At 42.1% G+C, this 23,207-nt stretch overlaps 1 protein-coding gene across 1 annotated transcript; it reads left to right on the forward strand.

The window, feature by feature from the left end:
* The first annotated feature begins 782 nt into the window (after positions 1–782).
* ptpra (protein tyrosine phosphatase receptor type A) lies at positions 783–22,785 on the forward strand. Its single transcript, XM_070901951.1, has 22 exons — positions 783–1,141; positions 11,157–11,203; positions 11,466–11,547; positions 11,652–12,095; positions 15,509–15,608; positions 15,835–15,908; positions 16,402–16,538; positions 17,357–17,447; positions 17,737–17,813; positions 17,925–17,961; positions 18,084–18,181; positions 18,640–18,759; positions 19,016–19,182; positions 19,277–19,412; positions 19,547–19,696; positions 19,873–19,966; positions 20,118–20,194; positions 20,346–20,480; positions 20,977–21,102; positions 21,277–21,428; positions 21,770–21,905; positions 22,704–22,785. Exons 2-22 carry the CDS (start codon positions 11,183–11,185, stop codon positions 22,776–22,778), a joined length of 2,529 nt encoding a protein of 842 aa, XP_070758052.1. The 5' UTR covers positions 783–1,141; positions 11,157–11,182; the 3' UTR covers positions 22,779–22,785.
* Positions 22,786–23,207: the final 422 nt, after the last annotated feature.

A 23,207-nucleotide genomic window follows, 5' to 3' on the forward strand; every position in this document is an offset into this window, starting at 1 on the left:
AAATGTAGTAAATTGTTAACAGACAAATCAATATAACTGAATACATCCATAAATAATATTGTTAGTCACATAATTAAAATGAGTAAAAAGAACTATAAAGTATAAACATTTTTCCTTTAACCTCCCATCAGTTGGTTTAAAAAAGCAAAAGTATAAAGCTTTATATTTCTTTTTACACTTCAATTTAATTATTTGACACTCCTGATGCTGTTATTCTTTATTTATTTATTTTATTTATTTATTTTTCTTATGATTCAAGCTTTTTTCTTGAGTTCAGGTCTTCATGTGTTCTGTTTCAAAAAATGTAATGTCACATACCTTTATACCTATATACCCTACTTTATTAATTTATCTAGGACGGAGAACACACATTCATTTACAACAATACAAGATGTCAATGTGCCAAAAGGGTCATTTTCGTCTGCAGTTCCTGGGCAGGTTGATGTTATGTTGAAAGAAACAAACAAGACAAAAAAAACAAGCTCCTCGTCTGCGAGGTTCTTTTTTAGTGGGCCGATAATCAGAAAGGGAAACTGAAACTGAGTCAGGGGCCCTTCGTGGACCCCTTGGAGGTCTCTGGCCCTCAGTGGAAGCACTGCTCCAGGCCCTGCAGTGACTGTGTGGCACTGTCTGGAGCGTGTAAGCTCCTCCTCGGCCGGCAGGTGTCGCTGCGGGCTATGGAGAAACAGAGTGGAGAGGAGACGGGGCCTGGCCTGGGAATTTGCTGTTCGCTTCCCATTCTTCCTATGTAGACAGACACACAACATGGCGGACTAGAATAGTCGGCCGACGCGCCCGGATACAGCGGATAAACGGTGGGATTTAACACCCAGGAAGGCCAAGAAAGTACACTCTGAGGGGACGATTCGTTAGGGCGAATTGAATATTTCCTCGGGGGTGCCGTCCTTGCCTGGATTTAGCAGATAAACTGACCGCGAAGTGTTGGCTCTGTGTCCCAGATCGTGCTTCTCTCCTCTCGCTATCACCCAGGTCCCCCCACCCCGCTCACACTCTCGGTTCCTGGGGTGTGGAGACAGGGACCCGGGTTGAAAAACGTGGAAGAGAAAGAGGATACATTTCTACCTGGCTTTGATTTATTTTCCGACCCCTCGGGTTTCCTGTGGGCGCTACAGGAGTTGTGGTGAGTTTTCTTGTTTTTGTTGCGCAAAGCCCGAATCACACTTGTTACAATGTCGCTGTAGCAGCATGTTTCCTCTCGCTGTAACACGGTGTCACCCACAAACAAGCACTTTGTCCCCCCACATTCAGGCTCACAGGGCGCATTGCATGATACCTGTATCACAGCGGAGTTAAACCAAGCTTATGCAGGGAGTAGGGTTGCGTTTAATAGTTGGAAACCTCTTTGTAACGCTTGAACATTTTCAGAAGTAGCTCGGAGGCAGGGAGGGATTTTTTTTTGGCGAAGGGGGCTCTCAAGAAGAAGGGGGCTTAAAGATGAGTGCGACAACGTTTTGGAAGTCAGAGGTCGTAGCTCGGCTTGTTGTGCCAACACGGATGCTGTTGCGCTGGCAGTGGAACAAAGAGGGGGTCCGGGTCTGTCCTGTCTCACTGGAAAGTACACTTTATTGATCAACGCTTTGTTATTACACGTTCAGAGAGGGTGGGTGGGTGGTTGGAGGAGCGGGAGGGGGGGGTTCTTCATGCGACCCACAACAGGAATTAGGTCGCCCTAACATTAACATGTATGGTCTGTCAAATCACAGCAGCTGCTTTGTGTTTCTTCTTCTGCTCTCTGACATGGAGTTTCTGGAGTGTGCATTCCCCTTTACAACCTCTCCCAAAGTTTTTTTGTTTGTCATGATTAATATTCTCCCCCTCTTTCTGAATGTTGGGTGTAACCGAGCATACCATTTCAATCTTGTGGGTGTTGAAGGTTTTTTTTATATGCTTTACTTTACTCACTTGGCCTGCGAGATATGATTTCTCAGCTCATTAGGACATGGATTATTCTTGTAATGGCTTGTTTGTCATGAGAAATGGTGGTGATTAGAACATAGCACCAGGGGGAAAAAAAGAGTTTGAACACAAAAAGTCAAAGCAGAGGGAAGCATCATCAAGACAGAGGAGGCATGGCAGAGCCTGGCTTGTCGTATCTGAAAAGCCTTTGCTGTGTCTGCCTGGAGCTTGACTCATCACGTCTGGAGCAATTCACTGAGCTGCAGCACATATCCACCATACCTCAGTGTCTGTGCCTTTCCACAGCACGCTTTCCACTTCACAGAGAGTCCTCATGTCATGTTAGGACCATCTGAGTGCAAGAGTCAAGCTTCACCTCCCACAAATAATGTGTCTCCTCTCTCAGTGCACCAGCAGGCCTACCTTGACCTCTGTCTGTCAGGCCTGGACACGTCCTGGTGAACCATCTCTGGTGTGTCAAGCATCCCCATCTCATGAAAGTCAGGCTGTGTAAGAAAAAAAAAAAAGGCAGAGCTGTTATCATCTGGCTCACTCTGTCCATATCTCATCCAACCTATTTAAAGAAGAAGGAGTTATTTCTGTCTTGGGATCCTGAAAGGGTTTCAGCGGTGGAGCTTGAGTGATCCTCGCACCACACTTTTCTTGATTGGCCTAGTTTCTAAAAATAAGAATAAAGTATAGCTTGAAATCACCTTGTGAGAACTTTACGTGAAGTTTCGATGGGTGGATCTTTTGACATTACCTCCGTAATGAAATTTCACAATTTCAGGGTGCTGACACAATATTATGAGTTGGCTCTTTGGGTGGGGCACAAGGTATATTTTTGTTTCCACCTGTGGGCTTACATATTTCACTGCGGAAGAGCACTGTAATTCTGCCTCTAACAGAATAACTACAGCTACATTTAGAGGATTATGAAGCACTATGGAGCCTGATTTCAGTTACGCGTGATATGTCATTCAGCCTTAATGACATTTATTTCGCAATACAGGAAATGAACCTGTGATGACTAACAATTCATAAATCAGAGATCTTGCCTGACTGGGAAGATTTCATCCCAAGTCATTCCAGCTTTGTTCTGTCCCTCTGTGGATGCGGAGTAGTAATTATGTAATCCTTTCAAATTATTGAGTAAATCTTTGTTTTACATCCTCCTGATGTGGGCTGATTGATGTTCCCAGTTCACCACAACTGTGATGGATATGGATAACAGTTTGTTTCTTTTCAGTGGACTTCAAAGACTAGGTGGGATTTTATATTTAAGGCGTTTTTTGAATGTGTGAGACGTTTCTTGGGATCTTGTAAGCTAATGTGTGATGCAGGTCAGTCAAAATCAGGTTGCTACTTCCTTCATTAAAGTTTATTTAGCGGGGGTACTGTTTTTCTGTTACTAAAAGGTGGGATAATGGCACTAAATGTTGGAGTTGTGGATGAAGGGGAGGTGAGTTTGGCTGAAGCAGTGTATGAACACTCCTACACATAAAGGATTACACTTGGCGGCTCCTCTTTACCTTAACTAGAGCAACATAAATTCTTTGATTGTTATACAGTACGTCTTGGCAACAGAGATATTTGTGTTAATGTGGCCACCACTCACTGTTTTGGGGGCTTAAAATCCATATTTTTTCACTTTGTAAGTGCAAAATCACACATTCAATCACACTGTGTTATTGTCTTTTAGTCAGTTTTACCTTCCAGAGAAAAACTTTGATGTGCCTTTTTAAACAATGCCTTCACAGCCGAGGTCAAATTTAGGTCGGATTCAAAACCAGTTGAGAGCCGTAGTTATAAATATTTATATTTGCCCTTGGCATCGGCCTTCGAGCCGGCAAGACCTTTCTTGCCCTGCTGTGAAAAATGTCCAAAGAATATGTTAGCAAGCCTGAGTAGTCTTTGAACGCACCATGTAAAGATGGACGTGGAAGAAAAGGGATTTTGGAGAAGCACTGTCATCGTGACACTGCTGTGAAGTTAAGTCTCAGATGATTCACTCTTCATTTTGGATGGGCTTCTTATCTTTCAGAGGAAGAGGAGGGAACGAGGGCAGCAGGATGGTCACTTCAGATATGGGAACCTTCACTTTGAGTTCCCATTATTACAGAACACAAATGACCAAAGCAAAGCTAGAACGTGCGGGAGAGAGAAGTTGGGCAGCGCCACCTGCATGTAGGGCTTTTATCATTTGAAAAGTTTAGATATTACCAGTGTTGGAATTTAAACACAATGACTTTAAGTACAAGTATGAGATACTTGTGATTTACATAAGTATTTCCATTTGATGCCACTTTATACTTCTACTCTACTACATCTCAGAAGGAAAAATATTTACCTTTTTTATTCCACTACATTATATGTAAGGTCTTAGGTTGTGGTTACTCTGAAGAGCTTATATAATATGAGCCTTTGTCATAAATTGAACTACCCAGCAGTATGTAAGACAGATAGAAAGTAGATGCACCACGACCAACTACAACAGCAAAATGCTACTTACACATTAATAAATCAGTAATAATCTTTCAGTAATATTACATATAGTAGGAAACACTCACAGGGGCCATTGTTCGTTTTTCAACACTTTTGCTTTTTATACTATTGGAATTACATTTTGTTCATAATATCTCTCTTACAAGTAGTTTTGAAAATGTTACTTAAGTAATACAGAGTGTTGTATGTGTAGTATTGTTACTATTACTTGAGTAAAGGATCAGAATACTTCTTCCACCACTGGATATTAGTGCCAATATGATACCTGAGCGTTGGTACTTATACCAAAACAACTTTTTTTTATCCTTTTTGCTTTTCTAAAAACAACAAAAGTTTTATTGTTTACCTCTTAAATGTTAAATGTGGGCTAAACACCAGCAGCTCTATACGTCTAAAATGGTCACAATTATAATTTAAATCAGTTTCAATTTGATCAAAGAAGGAATTAGACAAGACTGGGAATCTGACCAGACATTTGATGCCAACTTTCAGGGCTTGAAAGGTTTAGATGCTCTTGTGTGTGACAGACACGTTTTGGTCAGTGCCAACAAAGTATTGAGGTTCGATGCCCAGCCTCAGCTGCATGCTGGATGTAGAAATCCGTTTTGGTATTTAAGTTTCAGATGGCAGAAGTGATTGTGAATCGGGTTTCATTGTGGCCCTTGAGCTGGCCGTTTGGCCCCACACCACGCTTCAAGGTCACAGTGGCTTCTGTGGGGAGGCCATGCTTTGCGCCTCCACATCCTCTCTGTGTCCAATGTGGGAAAGCTTGAGAGGCCCCTGGCATGCTCTGTGAGAAACCCCACAACGACGCAGACACAGAGCAGAGCTCCACTGACTCACCACTTTCGCTCATTGAAACAAGTGAGTTTTCTTGATCCCTCCAGCCTGATGGAACCAAATAATCATTACGGGCTTAATAACAGACACAGCGGTCACTCTTGCCTGTATGATTTGCCAGAATAGTAATCCCATGCTTCTCTTCGTCTTTTCATCAACTCACCAGCTCATGAATGAAGCCAACAGGAACACAAACCACACCAGCAGGGAGTAGTATCCCTCAGAAAGGGAAGTCCAGAGGATTGTGGCTGTTGTATGTGGCACTGGGGACATATAATCTGTGGTCTGTTTCAGAGTAAGAGTCCTAGCAGCCCTGGGTTAGGCCTACTTTAGCCTCCCGTGAAGAGAAGCATTCACAGTATTCCTGTTGCCCCGGACTGCCCCCTTCCCTCTAAAGACATAGAAACAGTATTAATATGCCATGAATGGAGACAGACAGACAAGCATTATCTAGCGCTGCAGCGGCTAGAGAAGCAGGATGCCTTGTAGAAAGCCAGAGGGAAATATTTCTCTGCATGAATGGCAAAGTCTCCTTGACCACCACTGCTGGTGTCATAACAGCGACGCCTGTAGGGGTAGTGTCTGCTGGGTTTTCTACCCACTCACTTGCCTTGGGGGGTACCCTCTGTGAATGATTTAATAAGAGTTGTTGATTTTAAGAATAATACTAAACATAGAGGATTCCTGCAGTTTTAGGAGTTGTGTGGTTTGGGCTACATTTGTCATTGGGATTCTGTGAAATCTGGATCAAACAACACATAATAAACTGAGGAAATAGCCGCAACTATTAAAGATTCTTGTGTCAGATTTTACAAAAGGGCTCTCTAGGGGGAAGAAAATACTTTTGCCTGTCTTTATCTCGAGCTATTCATTAATTCATGTACGTGCAGTCGGAAAAGATACTTATTACTTCACCTAAAACAAAGGTCTCAGGTAAATACAAACGCATCAGTGAAATCCACAGACTTGAGTGGGAACTCTCCATATTAAATGACTACCTTGCATTGATCTTACGTCTTGGCCTTTGGTTGTCATGGAGATGTAATTGGACTTCCTTTATATTCTACCTATAAGTGTTCCATTCACTGTGTGAATGAAATGGCATGGGAACAGCCCAGGCCTTTCACAACTGTGTGATTGCACTTCTATGAGGTCTGCAGTTGGCCACAGGCGGAGAGGCAACTGTCTTCATTAGTTGGTCGGGCTCACCACTTACATGCACATTAAGCATCAAGCTCTACACAATGGTGGTGACGCACATGTGAGAAAGATTTTATAATTAAAGAAGTTTTTAAATGTGTTGTCTTTCATGTCTAGATACGAGATGTTTAGATTCTATAATTAACTATTTGTATATTTTTACCCTATGTATATCCCAACATGATTCTGTTTTTTGCAAGTGAATCCATCCTTTGCTTTTATTGTTTGTTATGTATGTTATTGTTTAGTTTCTAAGAAACATTTAGCAAGATTTCCAGGATTTGTTGATCACAAGCAGATGTTACCTAATTGTCAAATTTGTTCAAATGTAATCGGATAATTTAGGTTCAAATTAAGGAAACAAAAATACCACGAAAGCTTGATAAACAACTGTAGCAACAGTTAATGTGAGACTGCAGCTTTTTAAAGAAGAAGTTGCACATTCTTTCTACAAATGAAATGGATAAACTCAAGAAATAAAACACACCCTTGCTCAGTTTAATACATTCGTATGTTTTGCTGCTACTGCCTGACTTGGTCTGGTATGACCAGTAGCTCATTGTGGCTAATGTTGGCAAACATTACATAGATATTGCTGTGACAATTATGTTACTAAGTCAGTTTGCCAGCTGATGCTAATTTTACACTACATTTTAGCGTTTACAATTAGTCCAAAACTGCTACTAATTGCCACAGAGGTTCAACAAAAGTTACAAGACATACTCTTCTGATCTGAAGTATGCAATATCTCAAGTCAAGGTGAACTGTTGTGTTAAGCCATTTACACGTACCAAAGAAAAAGAGGATGCGGTCTCTGAATTGTCCAAGTAATTATTATTTTATTTAAGTCAGTTGTCCATATTTTGTATTCAGTTAAATCCATCGTGAGCATGAAGGATTAGCATTGTTGCTATGGTTGGTATGATTATATACAGTTTTAATATACCTTATTTAGACCTGCGATTTAACTCTTAATGAAACTATGTGTGATATGAGTTATGATTGTTGAATTATTGAACGTATGATTTTACTGGACACTTAACAGCCAAACAGAAATTAATATTTTCTAAGGCGATGGTATAGGATTTCGTTTACTACTCTGCGTATGAGCTAATATGGCCCTTTTAAGTTTGCTGTTGTTATTTAGGGTTAAATATGCCAATCTATTGAATGCATCAGTATTGAATAATTTGTCAAGATGAAATACAGTCTGAAGTTAGAAAAGTCCCCCATGTCGATCAGGAAATATCTGCTGAGAGAATAAATAAACAAGCCTAAGAATCTGCCCAAGCATTCAACTCTCGATACTTGACTCTTGATGATTCTCAATGCTAGGGTCAGATTTTGGTTACTAGACAGGTATTAAGGGTTTGACACCAAGTCCTGTTGTTATCCCAGTGTCATTCAAGCTTGTGCAGTAGTAAGCTTATAATAATAATAATAATGATAATAATAATAATAATCATAACAATACTAATAATAATAATAATAATAATAATAATAATAATAATAACAACACCGATAATGATAAGAAGAAGAAGAAGGGGAAATAAGGAGTGGGAAAGAAAGCAACCGTAGTCACTTTTGATTTCCGTCAAAAAGGAAGCAAATGTCCTGTCACATGTTTGTGTTTTTTATTCCCTCCAGTCAAACTATTGATTTTTGTTGCTTGTCATAGTCTTAAGAAAGTGGTGGCAGTTTTGCACTCTGCCATAGGGCAGCTCATCCCAATGGTTGGCTGCTGTAAAGGACTTGCTCTATGTGCTCTGCTTTGTCTGGAAAATATTCACATGGTTGCACAACACAAGCCCAAAGTCAGGAGAGCATGAGTTGCATGACTACCTTTTAGTACATTCATTCACTAATAGATGGGCATGTACATGTTTCCTCTGCTGGGAATAGCGTGATGAAACTGTTGGAAAGATATTTACTCTCCTTTTTTTTTACATTTGGCTGTATCACTTCATAGAGTAGGAGGCTTGATCGTAAGAAAAGGGCTTTATTGGTTAAATCTGTTAATGAATCGTGAGATCAAATCAATAAAAGTAGGTAGTGAGCCATATCTTTGGTCTGTCAACAAAGGTGTTGCAATAGGGAACTGTTCAGCAAGAAAATGTTTATTAACCATCGTAGGAACATTATTAGTGCTTGATCAGGACACTAAACAAGAGTGATTTACTTAAATGGTAATGTCCTGTATAATGTGATTACACACTCAAATCATTGGAAACTAATAGTTTCTTTGCAGTGTCTCCTGCACCCTCATCGTCATTTGAGTGTGAATAACACCAACCCATCAGTATCTTTTTAATAGAGAGCACTGACGGCACAAAACCTAAAAGTGGCACAAATAGAAGCACTTGCCCAGTACCTCTTAAATTAATGATGTCCTCTACCAACACATAAGTCTGTTGAAAAAGGAATCGCTTGCATTTACACACACACACACACACACACACACACACACACACACACACACTGGAAGGCTGCTGCTTCTCAGGAGGCCAAAACACATTAAGATGCATCTCGAGGGAGTTGTACTCTTGGGTCTACACAGTCTCTAGATAAAAAGCTCTCGGGCTCCTGCAGCATCTGTGAAGTGAAGGTTAGCAACAGGACCGGCTTATATCACTTACACCAACACAGTGACACGTCATCCAGCCTCCCTGGATGGCACGCAGAAAACAATGAGTCATGCTTCATTAAGAAAAGGTTGCAAAAAAAAAAAAGACAAGCTTGTTGACGCGAGCATACCCATTAGTAACCTTAGTCCATCATGTCAAATTTAACCTTGCACACGTTGAGACAGATGCTGTATGACACTAACTCACACAAAATAGCACCAATCACTGAGCTTGTTCATTATAGCTGAGTCACTCCTTTTAATGAGTGCTGAAGGAGAGGATAGTGGAGGTAGGGGTTCGGGGTTGTGATGTGGTTTTTTGGGTTAGCAAGGGATTTGTTTTAGGTCTATACGAGCAGACAGTGGAGGAAGGAGGCAACATGACTTAACAGAAGTCTGGACAAACTGTACAGGAAGACAGTGCAACTATAGTGCATGACGCTTTTTTACACTCACTGGCAGAATTTAAATATCTGATGTTATATGGATTTAAAATACTTAATATTTGCTGGTTTCATCTGTCATCTGCAATTGTAAACTGAATATATGTCTGTTGGACAAAACAAGACATTTGAGAACATCACCTTGGGCTCTGGGAAAACTGGGATGGACATTTTTCACAATTTACTGACATTTTACAAACTAAACACTTAAAAATAATCAGCAGTTTAGTCAATAATGAAAATAATCATTAGTTGCTGCCGGAGAGACAATCATATTCAATCAGTCAGCTGTAAGGTAAAGCCAAACGTAGAAACATAGAGACACATCCTGCTTTTATTTCTCTTAGGAAATTAGCCAAGATGCCGTTAGTGTGAACCAGACGGCTTTTGTAGCAAAAAGATTTTGATAATTGTACTAAAATCTTTCTACATATTTTGTTGAATTTTTCCATCTTCTGTTTTTCCGAATTGTTTTTGGGAAGCAGACATTTGCTGGCTAAATGGACGCATGGATGGGTGGCAGAGGGATGGAGGGAGGGATAGCAACAATTGGATTTGTAGGTTAATAGCGTCCTCATTGACAACATAACTGGCTCATCATGTCCCATTTTAGGCTGCTGTCGGAGCCAAACAGCGCTGTGCTAAAACCAGAATGTAAGTACAGTGATGAATGAGCTCAATTCAAAACACCAGAAGATTGGCAACTGGCACTATTAGAGCTTTTAGCGCCCAATTTATGCTCTGCCCACTGATGCGGTAATCCCTGATGTGAAGCATCAGTTTGTGTGCGGTAGCGCTGCAGTGTTTGGCTCGGTGCAGTCAGTGCTGAAGTATCTCTGTAAGCAGAGGCAGACAGGCTGGATTATTCCAGGGTCAGAACCATGGGATTAGGTCCAGGGATTATCACAGCTCAGTCAGGGAGACGACAGCCTTGTTGGCCTCTGGGATTATACTCAAGACTGACAGTCAGCCAGGCCGACCACCCAGCCTCCGTCATGCTTTCTCCAAGTGCGTCTATCCTCTGCTCTCCATCCGCTCATCCCCATATCAGTGAGTGAAGAACGTCCTACGTGCTGATTCACAGTCGCTGCAGGAATTTAAATGTGACACTAATTCAGTTTTGGTCATGCTGCGGGTGATGAATGTATCGAATGTTCCTTTGGCAAAACACATTTTTTAAGGTGAAACTTGACAGAAACCGGTGAAGAGCTTGGGGATGTGGTTGAATTCAGTGTAACAATCATTTTTTGTTCGTTACTAAAAACATTTTTTTTTCTTGGAATCATGCATGTGAACAATGAAATGTTTGTGAAATGAAAATATATTATGAGCATATCAACATGGTGTGATTCCACTGTAAGTCGCCAAATGATAATATTGAATTATTGCCATGTTGTAATGTAAAATTTTAGGGAAACTACTCAAAATCAGCATGTTATCTTCACAACTGAATAGACCATATTTCTGTTTGTGTGTGTCAGAATAATACTGTCTGTCCTACATCTTGCAAAAGCATTTGGCAAGGATCAAGTTTTAGTAAATAAATGATATATTTTCTAGACTGTTTAAGCGCAAAAAATTAATGAGTTCTTCTGAGTCATGCTCAATGTCCTCTGTTTGCTTTGTAGGACCACGCTGTGCGAATGAGTGATTGATGCCAACTTCGCTTCTTCAGGTAAACCACATTTAACACACACAGTCTAACATTATGCAAGTATTTCATTTTCATTTAAATTGCAAAAAATGAGCATGTGGGATTAGGATAGAAGATTTAAAAAAGATATATTGTGGATTATACAACGCATAAATCCTGAATCTCTTGATCTTAATGAAAAAAATGTTTGGGTTCAGTAACATTTATTATTGATTTCTATGAGATTTTAGGTTGTTTTTCGCTAATACCCTCTTGTCCCTTTTGTTGGTTGTCCTCCATGCAGGGCAGAATGGGTGTGTGTCCCCTGCTCCTGCTGCTCGGTCTAGCCCTTGGGGCGTCAGCCCAGGATCATGTCCCCATCACAAGTACGAACCAAAAAAAATCAAGTTCCTTTATTTTTGCACCATCTTATGTTAAAAGGCTCACAGTGAGAATTTGCACAATAATTTGCTGTCTTTTTTTTTCCCAGGTCCTCCAAATATCACTGCCAAACCCACAGACCCCCCTGCCGCACCTGCCCTCGACTTTACAGTCGCACGCACACAAGCCCCCACAGGCCCACCCACAACGCTCGCCCCTGCAGTCATCCCTGTGACGACAATAACAACAACAACAACAGCCACCACAAGCCCAGCTGGTGAGGAGGATGTACAACTGGCGGGTCCCAATGCCACCGGGCGGCTGTTACCAGTCCCTGAGCCCCCACCTCCCTCTCCAACTGATGCCCCTCAGGCACCACCAAGCACCGAGCCCCCCCCTCCTCCCACCCCAGCGGGGGAAAACAACGAGACCACAGCCTTCGCTCCAGACACCCCAACTCCAGACACTTATATTGATGAGGAGATATTCACTGTGGAGACAGAGACCACCACAGAACCTGGGATGGAGTTCACTTCAGACACCAGCCCACAAGGTGAGTGTTGGTGCATTTTCATGGCTCTGTGTGTCTGAATAAAACTACTTTTGGAGGGAATGTCCACCCTGAAACACCATCCCCGAAGTTAAAGACCAGGGAATTGTGTCTAAACTTATTGTAATTATGCAGCACCTTTCTGCAGTCACACAGGAACAAATCACAGAAGACACAGATGCCAGGTACCCCACAAACAGTAGTCTAAATAGACCATGAAGGAATAAGTTGTTGAGTTGTGATTAGAGGGGCTGTGGCTCACTTTATCTTGAATGGAAACACCCACTTACGATTGTGTGGGTATTACTATCACTCTGAATGTAAGAAGTTACCATTCTTACATTCTCTGCAGTTGTTCAGAGTCATTCAGAGAAGTGTGGGTTGTACCCAGATATCTGTGGATTGTGTTATGATGGGTTTTGTCTTTGTAGCTTACATTTGATTTTATCTGACTGTTCTGCAGCGGCTGTTGAGTACTTTGCTTTAAACCTCATCCAAGTTGTTTGTCCCTGGCAGATCAACTGTATACAGTTGTGTCAGCGTGTTTTTTTTTCCTGTTTTGCGCACACTATAAAGATGACTGGGCGATCCTTTAATGGGTGCTAATGTGTTCCTCCTGAATTTTGTTTGAGGTCCTGACGATTCCTCAACACATTTTAGGTGCATTCAGGTCTTTTATTTAAAGCCGCAACTTGATCATCCAAAACCCATTTTAATGTTATGTGTGAACAGGGCCTAAATTGGCCCAAATTAGAACATTTGGATATGACAAGAAAACAAAGTGTCATTAGAATAGGCCCTGGAGTACGTGGACATCAAGGATAGATCGATGGCTTGCTGTCGAACCACATAAGAGACTCAGGGTTGGTTTTTTGTGTTGTTCCATCTAGCTGTGTGTTAGTCATGCGGGCCGCCAAAGCAGTAGCAACAGCTAGAAAAAGCGAGCAAGCGAGCTTTCTGGTCAAGAGGCGACCTTTAATATTTTAGATAGTTGAACATTTTTCTGCTTTTAAACTCCATTGTAGCAGAGCTGGAAATATCCTGACGTGACATACCTGCATTTGACCAGTCATCCACAAGAATCAGAGTTCTATCAAACTAGACGACCGAGGTGCTGCCAAAAGCTGCTATTTTAATGTAAAAACAAACAGTGTCAAGGGAGGATTTCTATGTATCTTCTCCATATTATGAAGCTTTTGATGCTCTTATGTTTAGCGTTAAAAATGACTTCAGCACTTTCAACCTGAAGAAAAAACTGCTTTGCAGCATTGTGTCTGTATACTGACCATCCTAGTAATATCCTTGTAAGTGAAACATGACTCCCCCCACCATTTTCTTTCACATTACTTATTCATATTACATGGTTATAGAGAAGTACACAAATCACTATCAAATGTCACCGATTGATTTGGGAAGATGGTTTTTATTATAGAGTATAATAACAGCAGGTATGTTCTGAATCATGCTGCAGTAGCTAAAACAAGACACAAGATTTTGGTAGAAAAACAGTTGAGAAAACGTCTGTTTGAGGACTTAAGGGGAAGCTGTAGAAGTTCAGATACTCCTGGTAAACATGAATACAACAGATGTGCCTGCACTGCTGTATGGTATGTCTATTAAATAACGTAATCACTTTGGGTCCGTAGGTGTTATGTAATTGCTCCATTGTCTCCCGCTGGCCGTCTGTGGAGCTTGTGTGGAGAGCTGTGAGCAGTTCTAGATAGCATTAGATCCGTAAAGGCTGTGTCAGTTCCACATGATACCCGCGGCCTGTTGTGCTCCTGCTCTGTTCAATGTACACATTGTCTGAGGGAGAACACTGAAAAGTCCTGGGAATTGTGTGTGTGTGAAAATGCAACTGGGCTGCGTTCCAAACTGCTTCCCCCCAGAAAAAGCATATGGAGCATGAAGTCAAATGATGCATTCTTTGCCGCATATTTTGTCCATAAATGTTGAGAGCTTTCTTGAATTTTGAGTCGGTCCATGGAACAGCTGATTTTGTCGTTGCATTGTCACCACCACCACCACCGTGCAGTTTTCTAGAAAAATCTCTCCTTTTGTTGTGGCCTAATGTGTCTTACAGACCAGTCGTCAGCACACAAATGGCAGCCAGTTTTTTGTACACCAAACTCCTGTTGTTGTTCAGGCAAATCGCATGTCTTTTGTGTTAGCTGCGGCAGTAAAAGCTCACCAGGAAGACTAAAGGATTGCCTTCAACCAGTAACTCATGCGCGTGGTGGAAACAAATTGATCAGCTATTGTAATACAGGAGTCATCACAGACAATAGATAACTCGGTCCATGTAATATCTAATTTGTAACGTTGAGCCTATGTGCCTATTTTTCACCAGACAGTAGCATCACAGTCGGCCCACATGCTTTCTGGTTTATGACATGTAGAAAGCGTGTAATATTTCTACTGTAAATAATTCATAAAGAATTCACAGCAAACGCTCTGTTTCCGTATATTTCTGTGTCTTCTGTCATCTCGGGTAGTAACCAGCTATAGGAGCCGAGGGTCGACCCTCTCAGTTAAACTGTGATTTATCCGCTCACTCTAAAGGACAGCCTGTTGCTCTCTCTCCGCATCTCCATTTCTGTCTTGTTTTGTTTTTTTTGTTTTTTTCTCCAGAAGGCCCATGAAATATTAACATGGACAACCATTATGTGAAGGAAGATGCAGGCTGGTGTTGAAAGAGGCAGAGGTCACTTTACGACCGGGGCTTATTTTTCTACCCACATTTGAACATGTTAATAAGCTGGAAATCGGTCTTGTCTCAATGTAAATGAAAATAGCGTTTTGGGGGACTTTAAACAGCCACTGTACATCTATAACAGTGTTCATTCAATTGTAGCTGAAACGACAAGCAGATTAATTGATTAGTTGATTGACAGAATAAGTTGAATGCATATACCACTCTCATATCTGCATGTTGAATATAAGGCTGCAGCCGCTTAGTTTAGCTTAGCTTAAAGACTGAAAACAGGGGGACACAGCTAGCCTGGCTCTGTCCGAAGGTAACAAAATCCGCAAAACACCACCTCTTCAGTTCACCAATGACAAGTTCTATCTTGTTCTGTTGTGGTTTTATGGGTGGGTATATGCAGGACTATTTCTTGTCTGCGCACAGTGACTAACTTTGATGACTTTGGTTTTTGCACGGATTAAACAAACAGTAGATATATAACATGTAAATCCACATCTCTTTACTAGTAAGCAATTTGCATATAACACCCCAAGCTTTTGTATGGTGTAATATGAGAATAATTTGGTAATGGAACTGGAATTTGGCATCTGTGTCAAACCAAAACACTGACTCACCTCCAGTCAAAACACCTATTTTTATTTGTTTATCTTTTTTAATCAAATGCATGGTACAAACCATTTATTCTCCTTTTTCTTTCTCTCTGGTGTAGACAACAACCAGTCAGATGACATGCCAATCATAGCGGTCATGGTGGCCCTGTCCTCCCTGCTGGTCATCATCTTCATCATCATCATCCTCTACATGCTCAGGTTGGTGAAGTGCAGTCGATGTTACACACTAGCTATAAAACCTGTGGTGAAGGCCTAAGGTGCTCCTGTTACCATGGCAATGGCTGATTGGCATTCAGCTGTGAGACTAAAGCAATGTGTGTTTATTTGTGTGTTTGTTTGTGTGTGTGTGTGTGTGCGCATGTAAGAGAGACAGTGTGTGCGTCTCTGTGTATTAATATGCACTTTGATCTTTGTTGATTGACAGGTTTAAAAAGTACAAGCAGGCAGGAAGCCATTCAAACTCCTTCAGAATGACCAATGGCAGATCGGATGATACAGGTATAACACCCACACAGACATGAGTGTGTGTGTGTGTGTGTGTGTGTGTGTGTGTGTGTGTGCTCTTCATGTGTGTCAGCAGATGTGACTGCCTACTAACTGAGCTATCATTTATTTGTTTTGGTTCGTATCAGCTGTCTTGACCAAACTTGTTACTCTGAGTTGTCGCTGATAAGACTTGATTGATCTTGCTTCCCTAACGATAACATTTCATTGGTTGACTGTTGGCAAAAGGCTTTTGTTCACTGTGATTACCTAACCAGCAGGGCTGCAGTCAGCTCCCTCATGTGTCACAGTGTTGACTCACAGCGCCCTCTGGTGGGCATCTTTAGAGAAGACACCATATGATGAAGTCAGTGTTACTTGATGTAAGACAGTCCAACTCTCATTTTCTTACCCCCTTCTACTATGTCTTTATCTCCACCTGTCTCACCCCTCCCGTTCCTTCCCTCCTGTCCTCACTCCCGCCTCCTCCCTTCCTGCGGCGGCGCAGAACTCCAGACTGTCCCGCTATTGGCCCGTTCGCCCAGCACAAATAGGAAGTACCCGCCCCTTCCCGTCGACAAGCTCGAGGAAGAAATGAACCGTCGCATGGCTGATGACAACAAGCTCTTCAGGGAGGAGTTTAATGTATGGCACATTCAAGCACACGCCCTCTGATACCACACTGAGCCTGATAGCCACCTTTAACCCATATCCCTGTAGCCTTAACAAGTGATTCCCAACCAGGGGTGTTTCAGTTTCCAGGGAGTACATGGAAAGATTGTGGAGAAGCTCAATTAATTTGAAAAAATAGAAATCATGGTTTGATTAAAAACATATTTCCATGTATTTGTGTTTACGAGGAAAGTAACCATCCAAAAAGGATCACAAATTGGTGTGTTGCTGATGTTACGATCTTACGTACATTTATTGTTATAATAATCAGTAAGCTACCAGCTACATTAGGCTGACAGCACAGTACATACCGCCCACCAACCTGGAAAGTCACGTGTTAGCAAGGTAGCAGAGAAGTCGAAAGTCAAAAGTAATGGATAAATGGTTAAAAAAGTTTAAGAGGATAATCATTTGAAATAGTTATCTCAAAGTAAACAATTGAAATAGATAGAAAAAAGTAAAGGATTAACAGTTGAAGTAGTTAGCTCAAAGTGAACAAGGGTGGATAGATAGCTAAAAGTCATGGAAACAGTTGAAATAGATAGAAAAAAGTAATTGATTAACAGTTAAAATAATAAGCTAAGCTAAGCTAAGTAGTGGATAAAGTTGAAAGATCCAGCTTGCACATTCACACAAAATACATTTGGGGTGGATTGTATTAGACACACCGCAGAAAAAAGGATGAAGCTGACAGGAAATGATGCAGGGTCACACAGTGAGGTTTTAAACAGATACCCATCTGTCTGCTCCTCCTGCCTGTTGTCTAAATGTGTTATTTTCTGTGTGTTTAGGCGCTGCCAGTCTGCCCCATCCAGGCATCATGCGACGCTGCTTCCAAGGAGGAGAATAAAGAAAAGAACAGATATGTCAACATCCTGCCATGTGAGCAACAACAGGACCGTTACACTGTGACACTGACTGACATTAACAAAGCAGCACTCAGAGTAGCTGAGTCCTTATCTGCTATTTCAAGCTTTTAGAAACATTTATCAGTACAGTCGTAGTAAATGTCAGACAGCTGACAATCAAAGACAGTTTACAAAGTGATTTACTGAGTTATACTTCAGTGCTCTGGAGAAATTTATCATGTGTAATTCAGTTCTCTCTCTCATTGGGCTCCTCCTCCTCTTCATGTGCTTTGTCTCTCTGTGTCTCCTGCTCTCTCCCTCAGATGATCACTCCAGGGTGCATCTCTCATCTCTGGAGGGAGTTCCCGACTCTGACTTTATCAACGCCTCCTTTATAAATGTTTGTACAAGTGCAGCATTCTTTCCCACAAAAGAAACCATTCTGCTCTAAATATGAGGGACTCTTGTTTTGTGTCATCCTAACGTCTCTTCTTGACTCCTTGTTTTGCAGGGTTACCAAGAGAAGAATAAGTTTATTGCTGCTCAAGGTAAGGTTTATGTGTGCGTTGGCAGCAGAAGAATGGTGCTGAAGTTAATTTAACAAAAAAACTACCTGATTATTAGCTTATCACTTGTCCTCTGAGCTTCTGTATGTGTCTCGGCCTCTCAGGGCCAAAGGAGGAAACGGTAAATGACTACTGGCGGATGATCTGGGAGCAGAACACAGCCACCATTGTCATGGTTACCAATCTGAAGGAGAGAAAAGAGGTAGGAGGGGTGATGATGTGTGTGTTTTTTATACTTTGTTTTATAAGACCATACAACTATGCATGTATGCATGTTATATAGAATATACACACAGTTGAGCTGTAAAAGATTGGATAACCCTGTTTAAAAGCACATGGTAACAAAATCACCCTCAACCTTTTGGTTTTATGTTTAACGTGCCTTTATTTGAAAAGTTAAATTTTTATCTGTTAAGTTAGTTAAACAGTGCACTGTGTGAATCTATGTGAGGGCCAGGCCAAGCATGACCAGTCTTCAAAACGTGACTTTACCTTAATCTCTCTTTGGTTTTTCACTGCACTAATTCTGTCATAGACGCAACATAGTTAATTCATATTCTCGCCCCTTTTCCCCCAAAACTGACACAAATTCAGGCTGTTACTCCCTAGTGTACACAGCCTTGTGAGCGTACCCTGATGTTGAATCGCTGTCTGTTTCAGTGCAAGTGTGCCCAGTACTGGCCGGACCAGGGCTGTTGGACATACGGGAACATCCGCGTGTCTGTAGAAGACACAATGGTTCTGGTGGACTACACCATCCGCAAGTTCTGCATCCAGCAGGTAATATGCCACTGGTGTGGCTACCGGGATACAATTGTTTTATTCTGTGTTTATGCTCCCATTTTCTCTGGAAGTGTTGGTGTGACTAACTACACGGGAAAAAGCTGGTGTAGTGTGTATCTACATAGATCTTTTCAAAAGTATCAGGCCACACACCGCGGACACAAAGTTTGTTATAAATAGACTGGAAACTTTGGATGTGCTGTTATTTAAGTTCACTGACATGAATGAAGACCTAGGTTTGTTTGTGTCTCAGGTGGGAGATGTGTCTGGGAAGAAGCCTCAGAGGCTTGTCACCCAGTTCCACTTCACCAGCTGGCCAGACTTCGGGGTGCCCTTCACCCCTATTGGCATGCTCAAGTTCCTCAAGAAAGTCAAGAATTGCAACCCCCAGTATGCCGGGCCCATCGTGGTCCACTGTAGGTGGGTAGGAGTACACTCTTACTTTTGCCTTTTTTTTGTTGTGTGTCTTCGTCTGCATGGCACACACAACTCACGACATATTTCTGTCTGTCAGTGCGGGCGTGGGGAGGACGGGTACCTTCATTGTGATCGATGCCATGTTGGACATGATGATCGCAGAGAGGAAGGTGGACGTGTTTGGCTTCGTCACCAGGATCAGAGCCCAGCGCTGTCAGATGGTCCAGACCGATGTAAGTCCAGTGTTGACACACTCCACTCCAAATACCATCACAATTTACTATTCACCTGAATTCAGTCTCTCCCATGATGCAGTGTTTTCAATGCTATGATGTTTTGACCTCCCCTTCTTCTCTCTGTCCCCCAGATGCAGTATGTGTTCATCTTCCAGGCGTTGTTAGAGCACTACCTATACGGAGACACGGAGCTGGAGGTGACCTCTCTGGAGTCCCACATGGCCAAACTCTACTCCCCCTCACCTGGAGCTGGCTGCGGAGGCTTAGAGGCTGAATTCAAGGTCTGTTTTGTGTGTTGTTTTCTTTCAGAGACAGTTATTCTCTTTGAGCCCTCAGTTATCATACCTCTGCATCTAAACGGTGTCATTCCAGATGAAAATGGTTGTCAGAAGTTTATCTGACATATTTTAACCACAAGTGTCCTCAAGTCCTTAAGTTGTGATCTCATCATTTCTAGAAGCTGACATCCATCAAGATTCAGAATGACAAGATGAGAACAGGCAACCTGCCGGCCAACATGAAGAAGAACAGGGTCCTACAGATCATTCCATGTGAGTGATGCCGTTATAGGTGTGAGCTGTGGGTTTATGCAGTATTATTGTGATGAATGCCATAATGCACACATTGCAGATGTATTGTCCCTGTGTCAACTCTTGAAGCTTTCCTCCAATCAAGGTTAATGTTTCTCCTTGCTTCTAACAGATGAGTTCAACAGAGTGATCATTCCAGTCAAACGAGGAGAGGAAAACACCGACTACGTCAATGCCTCTTTCATTGATGTGAGTGTAACAGCACCTGGATAAGAGTGGATCACTTCATTTCATTAGTGCAAGCAATCGATCAGGTGTTTTACGTCTCCCTTTCTCACTCCATTCATCCCTCCTTTCCCTCTGGACCTCACTTCCTGCCATCTCCCCCACCTGGTCACAGGGCTACCGTCAGAAGGACTCGTACATGGCGAGCCAGGGCCCCCTGCAGCACACCATAGAGGACTTCTGGAGGATGATCTGGGAGTGGAGAAGCTGCTCCATAGTCATGCTCACTGAGCTGGAGGAGAGAGGGCAGGTGTGTGTCTGTGTGCAGATACAAACGCTAGTATTAGATATCAGGTCAATAACTGGCTAAAATAGAATATTGATATTAGATAATATACTCAGTGCTATCTTGATGCCGCCAGTCTTGTATAACATGGTTGATCTTTAGTGGGTGTCCAACATATCTTTATGTCAGATCTATTATAAACTGTGATGTAAATTGTTAGCGGCCGAGTTGTCCAGGTGGTTTGATTCTACTGGAAAGCTGAAGCTGAACAGTAAATCATCTTTAATGTCCAGAACTGGAAGATTAGAATCCAGTCATTTCCAGCAAACATGGTGGATTAGGTGTCGGTTCCCTTCTTTGCTCATGTTGTTAATGATTAATGTAATTCCAATGAGTTTTACTACTGTTTGGACATCTGGAGAAATGAAAAATCGTTATCTAGAGATTAAGATGACATTTTCAGAATTGTAGCATGTCTTTAAGCATGGAACACTGACCATCTCCACTTCGGGTCCTGCAGGAAAAGTGTGCTCAGTATTGGCCCAGTGATGGAGTGGTGGTCTATGGGGACATCTCCATTGAGATTAAAAGGGAGGAGGAGAGCGAGAGCTACACGGTGCGTGACCTCCTGGTCACCAACAACAGGGTGAGAAAGGACTCAATGAAACAAATAGAAACACACTGGACAAATGACAAAAATGTTATCAATCAATAATAGCCCAGATTAGCTAATACTGATTATATACCAACAACAGTCAGTGCAGTACTACCTATAAAACATGTCCTAATGTCTTCTTTTTTCCCTCCTCCATCTGTCCAGGAGAACAAGGCTCGAGCGGTGCGTCAGTTCCATTTCCATGGCTGGCCAGAGGTGGGCATCCCCACTGACGGTAAAGGCATGATCAACATAATCGCTGCAGTGCAGAAACAACAGCAGCAGTCTGGCAACCACCCCATCACTGTGCACTGCAGGTAAGACACACACACACACACACACACAACCACCTTCACTCAGTATGTGGCTGTTTGAACCTGTATGAAAAAATGGGAAACAAAACTCTTGACATTAAGATAATTACTGCTCCCAGAAATGTTGCTATGCTCCTCCTCTTAACATGTGCACTCCCAACAAAGCTGTGTGTGTGTTATTTCTGCTTACTGCAGTGTGTATATTGAGGTGTACATTCTTACCCGTGTGTGTGTGTGTGTGTGTGTGTGTGTGTGTGTGTGTGTGTGTGTGTGTGTGTGTGTGTGTGTGTGTGTGTGTGTGTGTGTGTGTGTGTGTGTGTGTGTGTGTGTGTGTGTGTGTACAGTGCTGGTGCTGGCCGGACGGGGACTTTCTGTGCATTGAGTACAGTCCTGGAGAGGGTGAAGGCAGAGGGCATCCTGGATGTCTTCCAGACGGTCAAGAGCCTCAGACTGCAGAGACCCCACATGGTGCAGACACTGGTGAGGGGCCCTTTGAAACTTTTTAATAGGAAATTACTTTTAATTATTCCTTTGTCGTGGGGCCCATTAAGCAACTAGTTAATCCCTTTTCCAAAAATGTACATGATGCCTTTTTTCCCCTCAATAAGCAACAGATTGAATTAAGAAACTAAAAGCTTGATTTAGTACCACCTAAGAGTATGTTTGCAAGAATAACAACATTTTGAGAAACACACTCACTTTCTTGCCAAGTTAGATGAGAAGATTGATACCACTCTCATGTCTGTGTAACTGGAGCCAGAAGCTGGTTAGCTTAGCTTAGCATAAAGACTGGAAACAGCTAGCCAGGCAACAAGCAGAGGTTACTGGTCCCAGTCAAGTAATTGTCCAATATGTAACCCCCCCAAACGAGATATAATGTGTTAATTAGTGAGCTTTAGAGGTACTGACGGGCAGATTTTGTTACCTAACAGTCAGGCTAGCCATTTCCCCTTGTTTCCAGTCTTTATGCTAAGCTAAGCTAACTAGCTGCTTGCTCCAACTACCTCGTTTATTGTGTAGACATGAGAGTGGTCTCGGTCTTTCCATCTAACTTGGCAAGAAAGTGAGTGTGTTTCTCAAAATGTTGTTATTCTTGCATACTCTCATTTCATAATGCTCAATAATGCACAATGCTCAAACTACAGTTGTGTGAGTGTGCTGCTGTTTGTACCGTAATCTCTTATACAAGGCATCACTTATTTCAGTGATTGAAATGTCACAGATTACAGGAAGTTATAGTGTTAGTAGTTCCAACTGTTTCTCCTGTCCCCTCCTCAGGAGCAGTACGAGTTCTGCTACAAAGTGGTCCAGGAGTATATTGATGCCTTTTCTGACTACGCCAACTTCAAGTAGGGACGTGCCATGGATGGATGTCCACATACACTTCATATAAGCATATGCACACACACACACACACACACATACATTACAATGCAGAAAGCTGCATATTCCCATCTGATGGATAAAAAAAAAGACTCATCACAACATGATCTGTGGATGGGATGAACTGCCCAGAGGAAAAGGGAACAGAGGCCTCGGCCCGGAGGACAGGGCAGAGCAGTCGGACAGAGAAAATAACTGAGATGCCTTCTTGAATATTTTGTAATATTGGTCTTGTTAATACAGCCCTTCACCCCTTTTTGCCCCCCCCCCCCCCCCCATATGTATATATATACTTACTGTGTTGCATCTTATTACTTTGGTTTCAGACACAGTTTTGAGTTTGGCTGCATTTTCGGGTGGCACCTGTAATGTATGTTATTGGTATATATATATATATAT

This window comes from Enoplosus armatus, chromosome 3 (genome assembly GCF_043641665.1).
Source record: "Enoplosus armatus isolate fEnoArm2 chromosome 3, fEnoArm2.hap1, whole genome shotgun sequence".
NCBI lineage: Eukaryota > Metazoa > Chordata > Actinopteri > Centrarchiformes > Enoplosidae > Enoplosus > Enoplosus armatus.

What these genes read in the sequence shown, in the direction of transcription:
- ptpra (XM_070901951.1), top strand. Translation starts at nt 11,183, where the DNA reads ATGCCAACTTCGCTTCTTCAG. An exon ending in GCAAGTTCTGCATCCAGCAG is followed by an intron (nt 18,760 to 19,015) that starts GTAATATGCCAC and finishes TTTGTGTCTCAG; the next exon opens with GTGGGAGATGTGTCTGGGAA. An exon ending in TCAATGCCTCTTTCATTGAT is followed by an intron (nt 20,195 to 20,345) that starts GTGAGTGTAACA and finishes ACCTGGTCACAG; the next exon opens with GGCTACCGTCAGAAGGACTC.